Source organism: Neovison vison, chromosome 1 (assembly GCF_020171115.1).
Source record: "Neovison vison isolate M4711 chromosome 1, ASM_NN_V1, whole genome shotgun sequence".
In the NCBI taxonomy this organism is placed as follows: Eukaryota; Metazoa; Chordata; class Mammalia; order Carnivora; family Mustelidae; genus Neogale; species Neogale vison.
This window is the reverse complement of record NC_058091.1, coordinates 14497521-14510619: the sequence shown is the minus strand read 5'-3', so window position 1 is coordinate 14510619 and position 13099 is coordinate 14497521. Positions and strand designations below refer to the sequence as shown.

Genomic DNA, 13099 nt, shown 5'->3' with positions numbered 1-13099 from the left:
TTTACTATTTAAGGATTTCTCTCTCTACTTCTTTGAAAAGGTAACCATAAACAATCCTTCCAACATGTCTTTAATATGATTCTAAAATCCAGCCACTAGAATTAAATTTATCCTATTTATCCATAGATGTTAAGTTTTTTAAGGAACAATATTAAATGAATGATCCGTTGCTTAAAAACACAGCTCTAAAATGGCCTGCCTGCTTATGTTGGCATCAAAGCAAATCCCAGGAAGGAAACAAGACTGAAATATATATTTTGTACAAAATGAAAATGTGTTTTCCTTTCCTTTTAATAATAATTAAAAGATGATTTTGTTTCTGATCAATGAAGAAAAAGGCCAAACCTAACATTTTTTTGCTACAATAAATCACTCTTAACCTAAGTTAATTCATAAATATTATTTTTTATGTTGGTTTAAATTAATAAATCACCTCTGAAAAGTGGGAAAATATTCAAGATGTTTTAAACAAAATAAAGCTTAAATCCAGTCGCCGATTTAAGTCTGCTGGCTTGAATTTCACACTTCAGTCCAGAGGAACAATTTCTCAAAAATGACAATAAATTTTTATCAAGGTTTGTGGTACTGCCAAATAGAACTTGCCATTAAGCTGTTGTGATTTTTATGTGATGCCCAAAATAACTGTGTGGGTTACTCTCATTCCGTTCTTTGTTTAAAAAAAAAATGACTACATTTGAAATTATTAATTGGCATTGTGTGTGAAGGTCTTTAAACCACATTTTAAGCTTTTCCTCCTGACACTGCCTGGTGTGATCTTCTATGAGACTAAAATTTGGGTCTGGAAAAGAGTACAACTTGGCCAAGCTTCCACTACATTTTCTGATAGTAACGCCTCTGTTAAATAGAAGACATGGCCATGAAAAGAAACAAAATGGAAAAATGGCAGGAAAAAAGTATATTAAAGAGAAGAGAAAAATAATGAGAAAAAGTAGGAGAGAAAGAAGAAAAAAAGGAAAAGTTAAAGTATTATTTCAGTTTTAACAGTAAAGTTTATCACAAGGACATAACAAAGAAGCACTAATCTTACTGATGTTCACACTTAAATGATCTTTTAACTTGAATGGAAACATTTTAATTTAGGAACTTAAGGTCTGACTTCTCTCTCAAAGTAAAATTGTGAAATTCTGGATTTTTGTGTAAATTTTGATATATAAAATTGGTGGCCAAAATCAGAAACACTACTAGTCCCTGGAAAACAGGAAACGCAGTGAGAATCGTTGATACATAGTTTTAGTCTTCAGTGTTCTACACACCCGTCTTCCGATGTGAAGTCTTTTTTAAAAACTTCTAGGTATTTCTCTATATGATGGTTTTCTTTGTCACTTTTACACACTCTGGAAATGACAATCCATTAGATTGTCAGTCCAGCACAAGGGCATCTGCTTTTCCTTTTCTGAATGGAAAAGCTTTCACCAAGAGCTTAAATATATCTCTCTTTACATGTGTCCTCAGAAAAAAAATGCTAGTTGGAAGGAAGATCATTATGAAAGGTCTCTCAAGATTTGGGGAAGGGAGTGTTTCTGTAAAACTACTTCACAGCTGAGTCTTCAACTGGTCTTTGGAAGCACTGCAGAGAACCATCACAGCTAATCTGTACATTAAAAATTATTGTATTATTTTAAAATTTTACTATAGCACTACCTGTAATAACTCACATTTCTTTTGTATAAACAAGAACACCTGGGCAAATATTAAGTGTTCCAAAGTCACTGGAAGACATTCAGAGTACGCTCACTCCATCTGAACTGGAGATTCTTATCACTAACAACAGAACAAGCAGACGCTGTTGAATGCTTCCCGTGGAACATGGGAGAAGGCACCACGGTCACCTGTGAAGCACTCGGCTCCTTAGAGCTGATAACCGAATTCCTTTAAGTCTCTAGTGTTAACTTTCCTTTACAGGAGATACAGATGAGAGAAAACCAATGTCAATGACATCTAAAAGGAAGTCCACAGGCTAATCCCAAATCAGGGCCAGTCTACAGGTCCTGCCAAAAGTTAATTGTATTTAAAAAAAAATACTAAAGAGGCTTTAGAGATCTGGTAACAAATGTGGCATGTGGACATTTTTGTACCCTTATGTGATAGATTAACTGGAAAAAAAAAGACATTTTAAAGAAAACTGAAGAAACAATATTATGAATTGAGCATTGAATGATATTAAAGGATTATTGTTAAAGTTTTTGTGGTGATAATGATGTTATGGATATATAAGAAAACGTCAGTTTCTTAGAGATGTGTATTGTGGTAGGCAGGAAGAAAATAACATGACATCTGGGGTTTACTGGAAAATATTTAAGAAAAGAAATAATTCAGGCAAAGACATCAAAATCGTAACTATTAAAGCTGATGATCAGTATAGAAGGGTTAGAAGCATTCTCTCTACTTAGGAGTATGTCTCGAAATTCTCATAATTTCAAATTATTTTAAATAGGTGAAAGTACATAATGGTTAAAAAAAAACTCTATAAACTAACATAATCCAAGAAATTCATTACTGAGCAAAACTTTTTTCAGTATTTCATCTCAACTGCCAGGGTCTGAGTCTTCCTTTGGCCTATGCCATGAAACCGTGACATTCGCCTGTCAGCCACCTGGACAAGTTACCTGACAGTCTTTCATTGCATTCTGAACTGAAGCCTGATCCCCAATGCGATGCTGTTGCTTTAGTCTGTTTTCCTGGGTTTCATACCAAGTTTTCAGACTTTGTACATCATTTTCATATTCTGACCAAGATTCCAATAAGCCTTCCAACATCTGGATCTGAAAAAAAAAATAACAAAATGAAATGTGCAATTTTATTTTAAACTCACGACACTATTAGCTTTAAATTAAGAATTCTTCAAATACAGTTTATTGTCTGTATGATTAAGAAATAAATCTTACCAAGTGTGAATCAGTGGCTAGGGTTGGTAAGAAAGTAAAGAAGTCAACTTAAAGGGAAGGCAAAGTTAAGAGGCATCTTCAGAAAAAGTAAAACAACTTGTAGTAGGTGAAGAGTAGAGGATGTGTAAGAGAAAATAACTAACAAGAGTAAAGAGTGTTTAGAGCAATGGGATGCAGTGGCGTCCCCTGCAGTAATGTTTGCATGCTATGTGTAGCTAAGCTACTTGTGAAATGAATTTTCTTTACAGAGTGTGCCTGTTCTTGGCGTTTTCATATAACTATGGACAGGAGAGGCTTACCTTCTCAGTTACGAGACCCTGCAGGATTTGCCAACTTTTGTTCATGGCTCCCAGTTGCTCAGCAAAATCAGTCTTATCACTGCGTTTACTTTCCACATCCTGACTACTGATCTGTAGCACGGACTGATTCACAAAATCAACTGTCAACTGTTTACAGTTAATATCTATCTTAAAACCCTGAAAAGGGAAGGGAGAAAATAAGAAAACAAGGTTATGGATATAAATATATTTCATCAGGAATGGGGAAGCCTCAAGTAAACTTAAGATTAATATTATCCCCCATGTTGCATCACCACTTCCTCATATCAACATGGGGGCTTAAGTGGGTAGGACAAGAATCCATGAAACAAGATGGGATAGGGAGGGAGACAAACCATAAGTGACTCGTAATCTCACCAAACAAACTGTGGGTTGCTGGGGGGAGGGGGGTTGGGAGAAGGGAGGTAGGGTTATGGACATTGGGGAGGGTATGTGCTTTTGGGTAAATTGGAAGGGGAGGTGAACCATGAGAGACTATGGTCTGAAAAACAATCTGAGGGGTTTGAAGTGGCGGGGGGGTGGGAGGTTGGGGTACCAGGTGGTGGGTATTATAGAGGGCACAGCTTGCATGGAGCACTGAGTGTGGTGAAAAAATAATGAATACTGTTTTTCTGAAAATAAATAAATTGGGAAAAAAATTAAAAAAAAAAGATTAATATTATCATTTCCATGATTTAGTCCAAGTGGCAAAATCTGTATATATTTACATAATGCATTACTATCAGAAGCTCATTACAAATCACATATGACCATCCTGAATTTATAAATATGTTGAATATGAATATATGGGCATATTTTAGGTAGAGGATGTAGAATTGGATAAATTGTATAATCTCACTATAACAAATTTATAAATGATACCATTTTCTTCTTTAGAATGACCTTTTTTGTTTCAGATGTAGAATTCAGTTATTCAGCAATTGCTTATAACACTGAGTGCTCATCACATCATAGGTTGTCCTTACCGCCCATCACCCAGTTACCCCACACCCCCACCCATCTCCCCTTCAGCAACCCTCAGTTTGTTTCCCAGAGTTAAGAGTCTCTCATGGTTTTTTTTTTTTCAATTTATTTATTTTCAGAAAAACAGTATTCATTATTTTTTCAACACACCCAGTGCTCCATGCAAGCTGTGCCCTCTATAATACCCACCACCTGCTACCCCAACCTCCCACCCCCCGCCACTTCAAACCCCTCAGATTGTTTTTCAGAGTCCATAGTCTCTCATGATTCACCTCCCCTTCCAATTTACCCCAACTCCCTTCTCCTAACACCCTTTGTCCTCCACGATTATTTGTTATGCTCCATAAATAATTGAAACCATATGATAATTGACTCTCTCTGCTTGACTTATTTCACTCAGCATAATCTCTTCCAGTCCCGTCCATGTTGCTACAAAAATTGGGTATTCATCCTTTCTGATGGAGGCATAATACTCCATAGTGTATATGGATCACATTTTCCTTATCCATTCGTCCGTTGAAGGGCATCTTGGTTCTTTCCATAGTTTGGCGACCGTGGCCATTGCTGCTATAAACATTGGGGTACAGATGGCTCTTCTTTTCACGACATCTGTATCCTTGGGGTAAATACCCAGGAGTGCAATTGCAGGGTCATAGGGAAGCTCTATTTTTAATTTCTTGAGGAATCTCCACACTGTTCTCCAAAGAGGCTGCACCAACTTGCATTCCCACCAACAGTGTAAGAGGGTTCCCCTTTCTCCACATCCTCTCCAACACATGTTGTTTCCTGTTTTGTTAATTTTGGCCATTCTAACTGGTGTAAGGTGGTATCTCAATGTGGTTTGTTTTTTTTTTTTTCAATTTATTTATTTTCAGAAAAACAGTATTCATTATTTTTTCACCTCACCCAGTGCTCCATGCAAGCCGTGCCCTCTATAATACCCACCACCTGGTACCCCAACCTCCCACCCCCCCGCCACTTCAAACCCCTCAGATTGTTTTTCAGAGTCCATAGTCTCTCATGATTCACCTCCCCTTCCAATTTACCCCAACTCCCTTCTCCTAACACCCTTTGTCCTCCACGATTATTTGTTATGCTCCATAAATAATTGAAACCATATGATAATTGACTCTCTCTGCTTGACTTATTTCACTCAGCATAATCTCTTCCAGTCCCGTCCATGTTGCTACAAAAATTGGGTATTCATCCTTTCTGATGGAGGCATAATACTCCATAGTGTATATGGATCACATTTTCCTTATCCATTCGTCCGTTGAAGGGCATCTTGGTTCTTTCCATAGTTTGGCGACCGTGGCCATTGCTGCTATAAACATTGGGGTACAGATGGCTCTTCTTTTCACGACATCTGTATCCTTGGGGTAAATACCCAGGAGTGCAATTGCAGGGTCATAGGGAAGCTCTATTTTTAATTTCTTGAGGAATCTCCACACTGTTCTCCAAAGAGGCTGCACCAACTTGCATTCCCACCAACAGTGTAAGAGGGTTCCCCTTTCTCCACATCCTCTCCAACACATGTTGTTTCCTGTTTTGTTAATTTTGGCCATTCTAACTGGTGTAAGGTGGTATCTCAATGTGGTTTGTTTTTTTTTTTTTCAATTTATTTATTTTCAGAAAAACAGTATTCATTATTTTTTCACCTCACCCAGTGCTCCATGCAAGCCATGCCCTCTATAATACCCACCACCTGGTACCCCAACCTCCCACCCCCCCGCCACTTCAAACCCCTCAGATTGTTTTTCAGAGTCCATAGTCTCTCATGATTCACCTCCCCTTCCAATTTACCCCAACTCCCTTCTCCTCTCTAACACCCCTTGTCCTCCATGATTATTTGTTATGCTCCACAAATAATTGAAACCATATGATAATTGACTCTCTCTGCTTGACTTATTTCACTCAGCATAATCTCTTCCAGTCAATGTGGTTTTAATTTGAATCTCCCTGAGGGCTAATGATGATGAACATTTTTTCATGTGTCTGATAGCCATTTGTATGTCTTTATTGGAGAAGTGTCTGTTCATATCTTCTGCCCATTTTTTGATATGTTTGCCTGCTTCGTGTGTGTTGAGTTTGAGGAGTTCATTATAGATCCTGGGTATCAACCTTTTGTCTGTACTGTCATTTGCAAATATCTTCTCCCATTCCATGGGTTGCCTCTTTGTATTTTTGACCATTTCCTTTGCTGTGCAGAAGCTTTTGATTTTGATGAAGTCCCAAAAGTTCATTTTCACTTTTGTTTCCGTTGCCTTTGGAGACATATCTTGAAAGAAGTTGCTGTGGCTGATATCGAAGAGATTACTGCCTATGTTCTCCTCTAGGATTCTGATGGATTCCTGTCTCACATTGAGGTCTTTTATCCATTTTGAGTTTATCTTTGTGTACGGTGTAAGAGAATGGTCGAGTTTCATTCTTCTACATATAGCTGTCCAGTTTTCCCAGCACCATTTATTGAAGAGACTGTCTTTTTTCCACTGTATATTTTTTCCTGCTTTGACTAAGATTAATTGGCCATAGACTTGAGGGTCCATATCTGGGCTCTCTACTCTGTTCCACTGGTCTATGTATCTGTTTTTATGCCAGTACCATGCTGTCTTGGTGATCACAGCTTTGTAATAAAGCTTGAAATCAGGTAAGGTGATGCCCCCAGCTTTATTTTTGTTTTTCAACATTTCCTTAGCTATTCGGGGTCTCTTCTGATTCCATACAAATTTTAGGATTATTTGCTCCAGCTCTTTGAAGATTACCGGTGGAATTTTGATCGGAATGGCATTAAAAGTATATATTGCTCTAGGCAGTATAGACATTTTAACAATGTTTATTCTTCCGATCCAAGAGCATGGAATGGTCTTCCATCTATTTGTGTCTTCTTCAATTTCTTTCATGAGTGTTCTGTAGTTCCTCGAGTACAGATTCTTTACCTCTTTGGTCAGGTTTATTCCCAGGTATCTTATGGTTCTTGGTGATATAGTAAATGGAATCGATTCTCTAATTTCCCTTTCTGTATTTTCATTGTTAGTGTATAAGAAAGCTACTGATTTCTGCACATTGACTTTGTATCCTGCCACGTTGCTAAATTGCTGCATGAGTTCTAGTAGTTTGGGGGTGGAGTCTTTTGGGTTTTGGGAAATCATCAAGATTAGAGCTGAGATCAATGAGGTAGAAACCAGAGATACAGTAGAACGTATCAATGAAACTAGAAGCTGGTTTTTTGAAAGAATCAATAAGATCGATAAACCATTGGCCACACTAATCCAAAAGAAAAGAGAGAAAGCCCAAATTCATAAAATTATGAATGAAAAGGGAGAGATCACAACTAACACCAAGGAAGTGGAAACAATCATCAGAAGTTATTATCAACAGTTATATGCCAATAAGCTTAGCAACCTAGATGAAATGGATGCATTCCTGGAAAAATATAAAGTACCAAAATTGAACCAGGAATAAATCGACAACCTGAATAGACCAATATCTAATAACAAGATTGAAGCAGTGATCAAAAACCTCCCAAAACACAAGAGCCCAGGACCTGACGGATTCCCTGGGGAATTCTACCAAACCTTCAAAGAAGAAATAACACCTATTCTCCTGAAGCTGTTTCAAAAAATTGAAGCAGAAGGAAAACTTCCAGACTCTTTCTATGAAGCCAGCATTACCCTGATCCCCAAACCAGGCAAAGACCCTACCAAAAAGGAGAATTTTAGACCAATATCACTGATGAATATGGATGCTAAGATTCTCAACAAGATCCTAGCCAACAGGATCCAACAGCACATTAAAAAGATTATCCACCATGATCAGGTGGGATTCATCCCTGGGCTACTAGGATGGTTCAACATTCACAAATCAATCAATGTGATACAACAAATTAATATGAGAAGAGAGAAGAACCACATGGTCCTCTCAATTGATGCAGAAAAAGCATTTGACAAAATCCAGCATCCGTTCCTGATTAAAACGCTTCAAAGTATAGGGATAGAAGGAACATTCCTGAACCTCATCAAATCTATCTATGAAAGACCCACAGCAAATATCATCCTCAATGGGAAAAAGCTTGCAGCCTTCTCTTTGAGATCAGCACAAGACAAGGATGCCCACTTTCACCACTCTTGTTCAACATAGTATTAGAAGTCCGAGCAACAGCAATCAGACAACAAAGAGAAATAAAAGGTACCCAAATTGGTAATGAAGAAGTCAAACTCTCTCTCTCTTCGCAGATGACATGATTCTTTATATGGAAAATCTCATGGTTTGTTTTATCATTTTTTAAATGACACAAAATCATCTTCAAAGCTATTTCTAACACCGGACAACTTTTCCATGTCTACAACTAGGGAGGCAGTTTTCTTACCCTTGTTCCCCTATCTGGTCACTATATATGAAACATATGCTCCAAAATCTGATGTCTATAATTTGAGCTTTTTGAATTCTTTTAAAATATGAAAAAATAAAAGAAAAAAATGTCTCATTACCTTATATTTCTGAAGGTATTCATGAATTGCCTTGTAACCTATTGAATTTTTTATATTCTCTTCATCCTTTTGAATAACATTTTCCATGAGAGAAATCCAAGTCATAACTTCAGAAATGGCATGGCGGGAAGGCAGCTTATCCATTTGGAGCTGCCCAATAAGAGACAAAACAAGACGCAAGTGTTAAAATTCAAACCGGAATCCTGACAACCTAAAAATTCTGCATTAATACTTGCCAGTGTACCAACAGAGATAACCATTCTTAATGACATCTTTGGATCTTAACCTCATTAGAAGCCTAAAATTAAACATCAGGCAAACACGGAACAATAATAGTCATCTTATGTTCACTTGACATCCAATACTATAAACATTGTATAAACATTAACTAATTAATCAAAATACCAGTAAGAAGAAAATATTATTCTTATTTTATAGCTAGTTTTATGAGTTAAAAAAAACTTAACTACAAAACACTCAACAGATGTATTTTATTAATTATCCTGTAAAAATTTCTGTGTATATGACTCAGGAATGTTAAAGGAAGAAAGAAAAATACCACACTACAAACTATCATTTTCTAGATTTTTTGGCACTCTAATATTTATTCCTAAGAGCACGGCCAATTTCCTTACTCTTTAACTAAAATATACTTAGAATTCTGACTCTTACTTGATCTATCATACATTTTTGCAGATATTTATTATAATGATTTAGAGAAACAAAAACCATCATTTAAAATATTTATGGACTTCTATGTGGTGTGGGAAGATACAGAGATGAATGTGAGATGTTTCCTGCCCCTAGAAATGCATTGCTGCTGATTAGGAGGGTAAGACAGATATCAAACATGGCTATCATACCTGGTAGATGGATGAATACCAAAGAAAGAGAAACATACACTGTCTGGGATACAGGGAAGGGAGGTGTATTTCCAGATAAGGAAAGTGTATACTTATTGAATGTCAATTGTCCTATTATAGGTGAAATTATAGGTCTTTTATACGTATTGTGATTGAATCCTCAGAACTACTCACTTTATGAGGGAAGTATAATCTCTCACATTTTACTCATGAGAAAACAGTTTAAACAAGGCCAGATGAAGGTTCTGTTCTACATCCCACACACACAGACAATAAAGAAGTCCTTGGAAGATATGACATTTGTACATATGGCTTTACAGAACAGTTCACTTTTAGTATGCAGAACAATGAAAGAGAGAAAAGGCACGATGTCCATGACAAAGCTGATTTAAATTTCTAAGTATAAGCAGGTTAGCTCTCTTTCCATTTAATACTGCTTAAATCAACTATTATGATTTAAACTTATGATTATTTCTATACCTGGTGGAGCTTCTCCTGTACAACGGGAATATTTGTCAGCAGGTCAGTCCACTGGCTCTCAATGTGTGACAGCTCTGAACGTAGGGCAGCTGTGTCCACTTTCTTTAATCGAAGAAGCTGATTTCCAGTGCTCATAACAGATGATTTCAGGGACGATTTGGCATCTACTTCTTTGGAAAACTCCTAAATGAAGTAGCAATGTTCAAACTGGGAGTAAATAGTCTGACCTTTAATTTAAGGAAAGAGAACCATTTACTATGTAAACAATTTTTCTTTACATCTTGAAGGGGAGTTACAGTAAGCACTCCAGAGAAAAACAAAAGCAGCACACCATTGCCTTGAACGAAAGCCAACAACATAGCCATTCCTTGAAAACTGCTTTAATGAGGCAATGCTGAAGCCTATTATTTTGCACAAGGATTGGCCACACATAGTTAACATGGACAAATTCTCTCCGGGTTGGCTTACTAAGTATAGAAAATTTAATCAAATGATTTAGAACCTTAGACTTACCAGGAAAGCATTGAGATGATCACGGACCATTTCCAGTTCTTGTGGGACTGTCACAGATTGTTGAGTCCAAAATTCTAGCCTGTCTTTTGCAGATTGTAACCAGTGAGTAAGTTCTGCAGATTCACTTTGATATCTGTAATTATATTAATGAGCCTACTAAGTAAACATCCAATATATCTCTTCTGCTAACCCATCTTATACAGCAATGTCAATTTTAAAACAAGAGACATGACAGGTTTGGGAGAATAATCTCTTGCATTCACACTCTCAACTACCCTTTAAATTTATACTGTAAGCTAGTTTCAGTTTTCCCATTTCTAAGCTGAATATAAATATATATATATGTATATATATACATATACACACACATATAAATATGTATATACATACACACACACCTTTATATACCTACTATATACACATACTTACTCCTTCACATTGAGGCTATTTAGAAAATAGTAAAGTTCTTAAAAATAAAGGTGGTGTAGAAATAGTATTTCACTATGTAAAATCAGTCTGCCCTTGAGAAACTTTACTTTCTCAAACACACTTTCCTTCTACCTCTCCTTCTAAGGTTTTACTTTGACCATCCATGTATAGTCCTTAGGCAAATGTCCAAGTTCAAGTGCATTAGGCACTTGCTTCCCTGCCCGCTTCTAATTCCTTGTTTATACAATTACATAAGAATCCAAGTGGGGGTTTTGTTTTTGCCTTTGTTTTCCAAAATACAAAATAAGTGCCCAGATAAGAGATCATCTTTTTCAAGTCTCATGCCCACTGATCTTAAATGCCTATATTAAATATTAAATGCCCTATAAAGACTTTTCAGCACTAATCTACAGTGATATATAATAGCCACCGTGTTACCTGGTCCAGTGTTTCAACACTGTTTCCAATCTGTGAAGCTCCTTTGACACTTTGTTGGTATTATTTAACCAGTGTTCTCCAAGTTGATTTAGCTGGCTTTCTAGATCTGAGCAGCTAATGGATATGAGCAGTCGTTTCCCGTCATCTAATACCTGATATAATTTGGGCTGGTATTCATTAAGGCTGGATTTCAAATGCTAAAATTGATTGAAAGTACTGGGTTAAAAGTTTGGATGATGCAATTTTTCTCTTTAAGAATTACAGTATCTCTGGTGTCCCATAATGTTCCCACGCCCTGTTAGTCAGACTTCAACTATTTGCTTCCAAGTAAGATTAGAAACTTTGAAATGGCTCATCCATATCTAAGTATAGATGTTACTCTTTCTTCTTCCTTTTCTTTTTTCTTTTCCTTTTTTTTCTTTTCTTTCTTTTCTTTCTCTCTTCTCTTCTCCTCCCCTTCCCACTCCTCTCCTACCCCCCTCCCTTCCCCTCCCCTTCCCTCCCTCCCCCTCCTCTTCTTTCCTTTCTTCTTTTTGTAGTAACTTCAGGTACATTTAAAACTATGAAGCTGTAAGAATACCATGACACCAGCATAATACTGCAGAAAATGCTTGGTGGTGGCTGAATTTTCAAAGAGCTCTCTTGTTTAAAAGAAGAAGAAGAAGAAGAAGAAGGATCTTTCTTATGTTCTATTATAAAGCAAACACTTAAAATCTATCTGCTTTCAACAATGTCAACAGCTTGAAATAAAAGTAAAAGTACTTAATGAAATATTTGATTTCAAGTTTGCTTAGATTCCATTAAAACCGTGGGAAAGTTTCGAAAGAAGACGTGGCCTCTTTTCCCACACTGAGATGCCATCGGACGCTGACCTGGTAGAGCGTTATGCGGTCGATGAGCCTGCCCTCGCTCTCCTCCACCAGCCCCACGCTCGGGATGCTGCTTTCCACCGCCTCCAGCTGTCTGCTGAGCTCCTGGTGGTCTTCATCCAAATGAGACCATGTCTAGAAACATAGTATCGGTCTGTGAGCTAAAGAACTGTCCTCCAGGAACAGGATCCTCTTTTGTGTGCAAAAATAGGCTTTCAACAGATTCTCTTTAAAGTTATGTGGGAGCTGTTTATATTGGGGGTTTGCTCTGAGAAGCAAAAGGCAGCTCTGAAGCACGTGAATCAGATGGCGGCCCCCCAAAAACACTGTGAACAGGATTTCGATCTGCAACCAATCCGCTGTGTGAACACGGGCAAGTTACTAAACCTCTCTGACCCTCATTTATAACATTAAAAAAATGGGGCTAATATAACTCTCTTGTCCATCATGAGGATTAAATGGAATGATTGTACCCAGGGCACCTGGAACACAGCAGGCCTCTGGTATGCACGGTTTCATTCTTTACCATAGTGGCGATGCGCGTATGATTTAAGCAAAAGGGAGGAGGGTGCTTACTTCATATAGTAAAGTGAATACGTGACATTCACAAATAGAAAAAGCTACCACAGACATTTGAGAGACCGACATATACAGTGTAGACTTTCTACGAAGGAGAAATCCCACAGCAGTCACTCCTAAATTCTGATTTTTACTTTAGCCAAAACTGGAAAATCTTTTTAAAAATCATTTGCAGCTTTTTTCAATCCTGTACAGTGAGGTCGAGGGTTTTTTAGTCTGACTGTCGAAACCCTA

General features: G+C 37.3%; 1 protein-coding gene across 18 annotated transcripts in view; it reads right to left on the bottom strand.

The window, feature by feature from the left end:
• SYNE1 (spectrin repeat containing nuclear envelope protein 1) overlaps positions 1 to 13099 on the bottom strand; it is a 479099-nt gene that overhangs the window by 96754 nt on the left and 369246 nt on the right. For all 18 annotated transcript variants that reach the window (XM_044243752.1, XM_044243801.1, XM_044243842.1 and 15 more), the window contains 7 exons: positions 12290 to 12421; positions 11418 to 11614; positions 10551 to 10683; positions 10038 to 10220; positions 8695 to 8844; positions 3206 to 3382; positions 2628 to 2783 (listed from right to left, as the gene is read on the bottom strand). In XM_044243752.1, the coding sequence (XP_044099687.1) occupies positions 2628 to 2783; positions 3206 to 3382; positions 8695 to 8844; positions 10038 to 10220; positions 10551 to 10683; positions 11418 to 11614; positions 12290 to 12421 (1128 nt within the window). The remainder of the gene's footprint in view (positions 1 to 2627; positions 2784 to 3205; positions 3383 to 8694; positions 8845 to 10037; positions 10221 to 10550; positions 10684 to 11417; positions 11615 to 12289; positions 12422 to 13099) is intronic.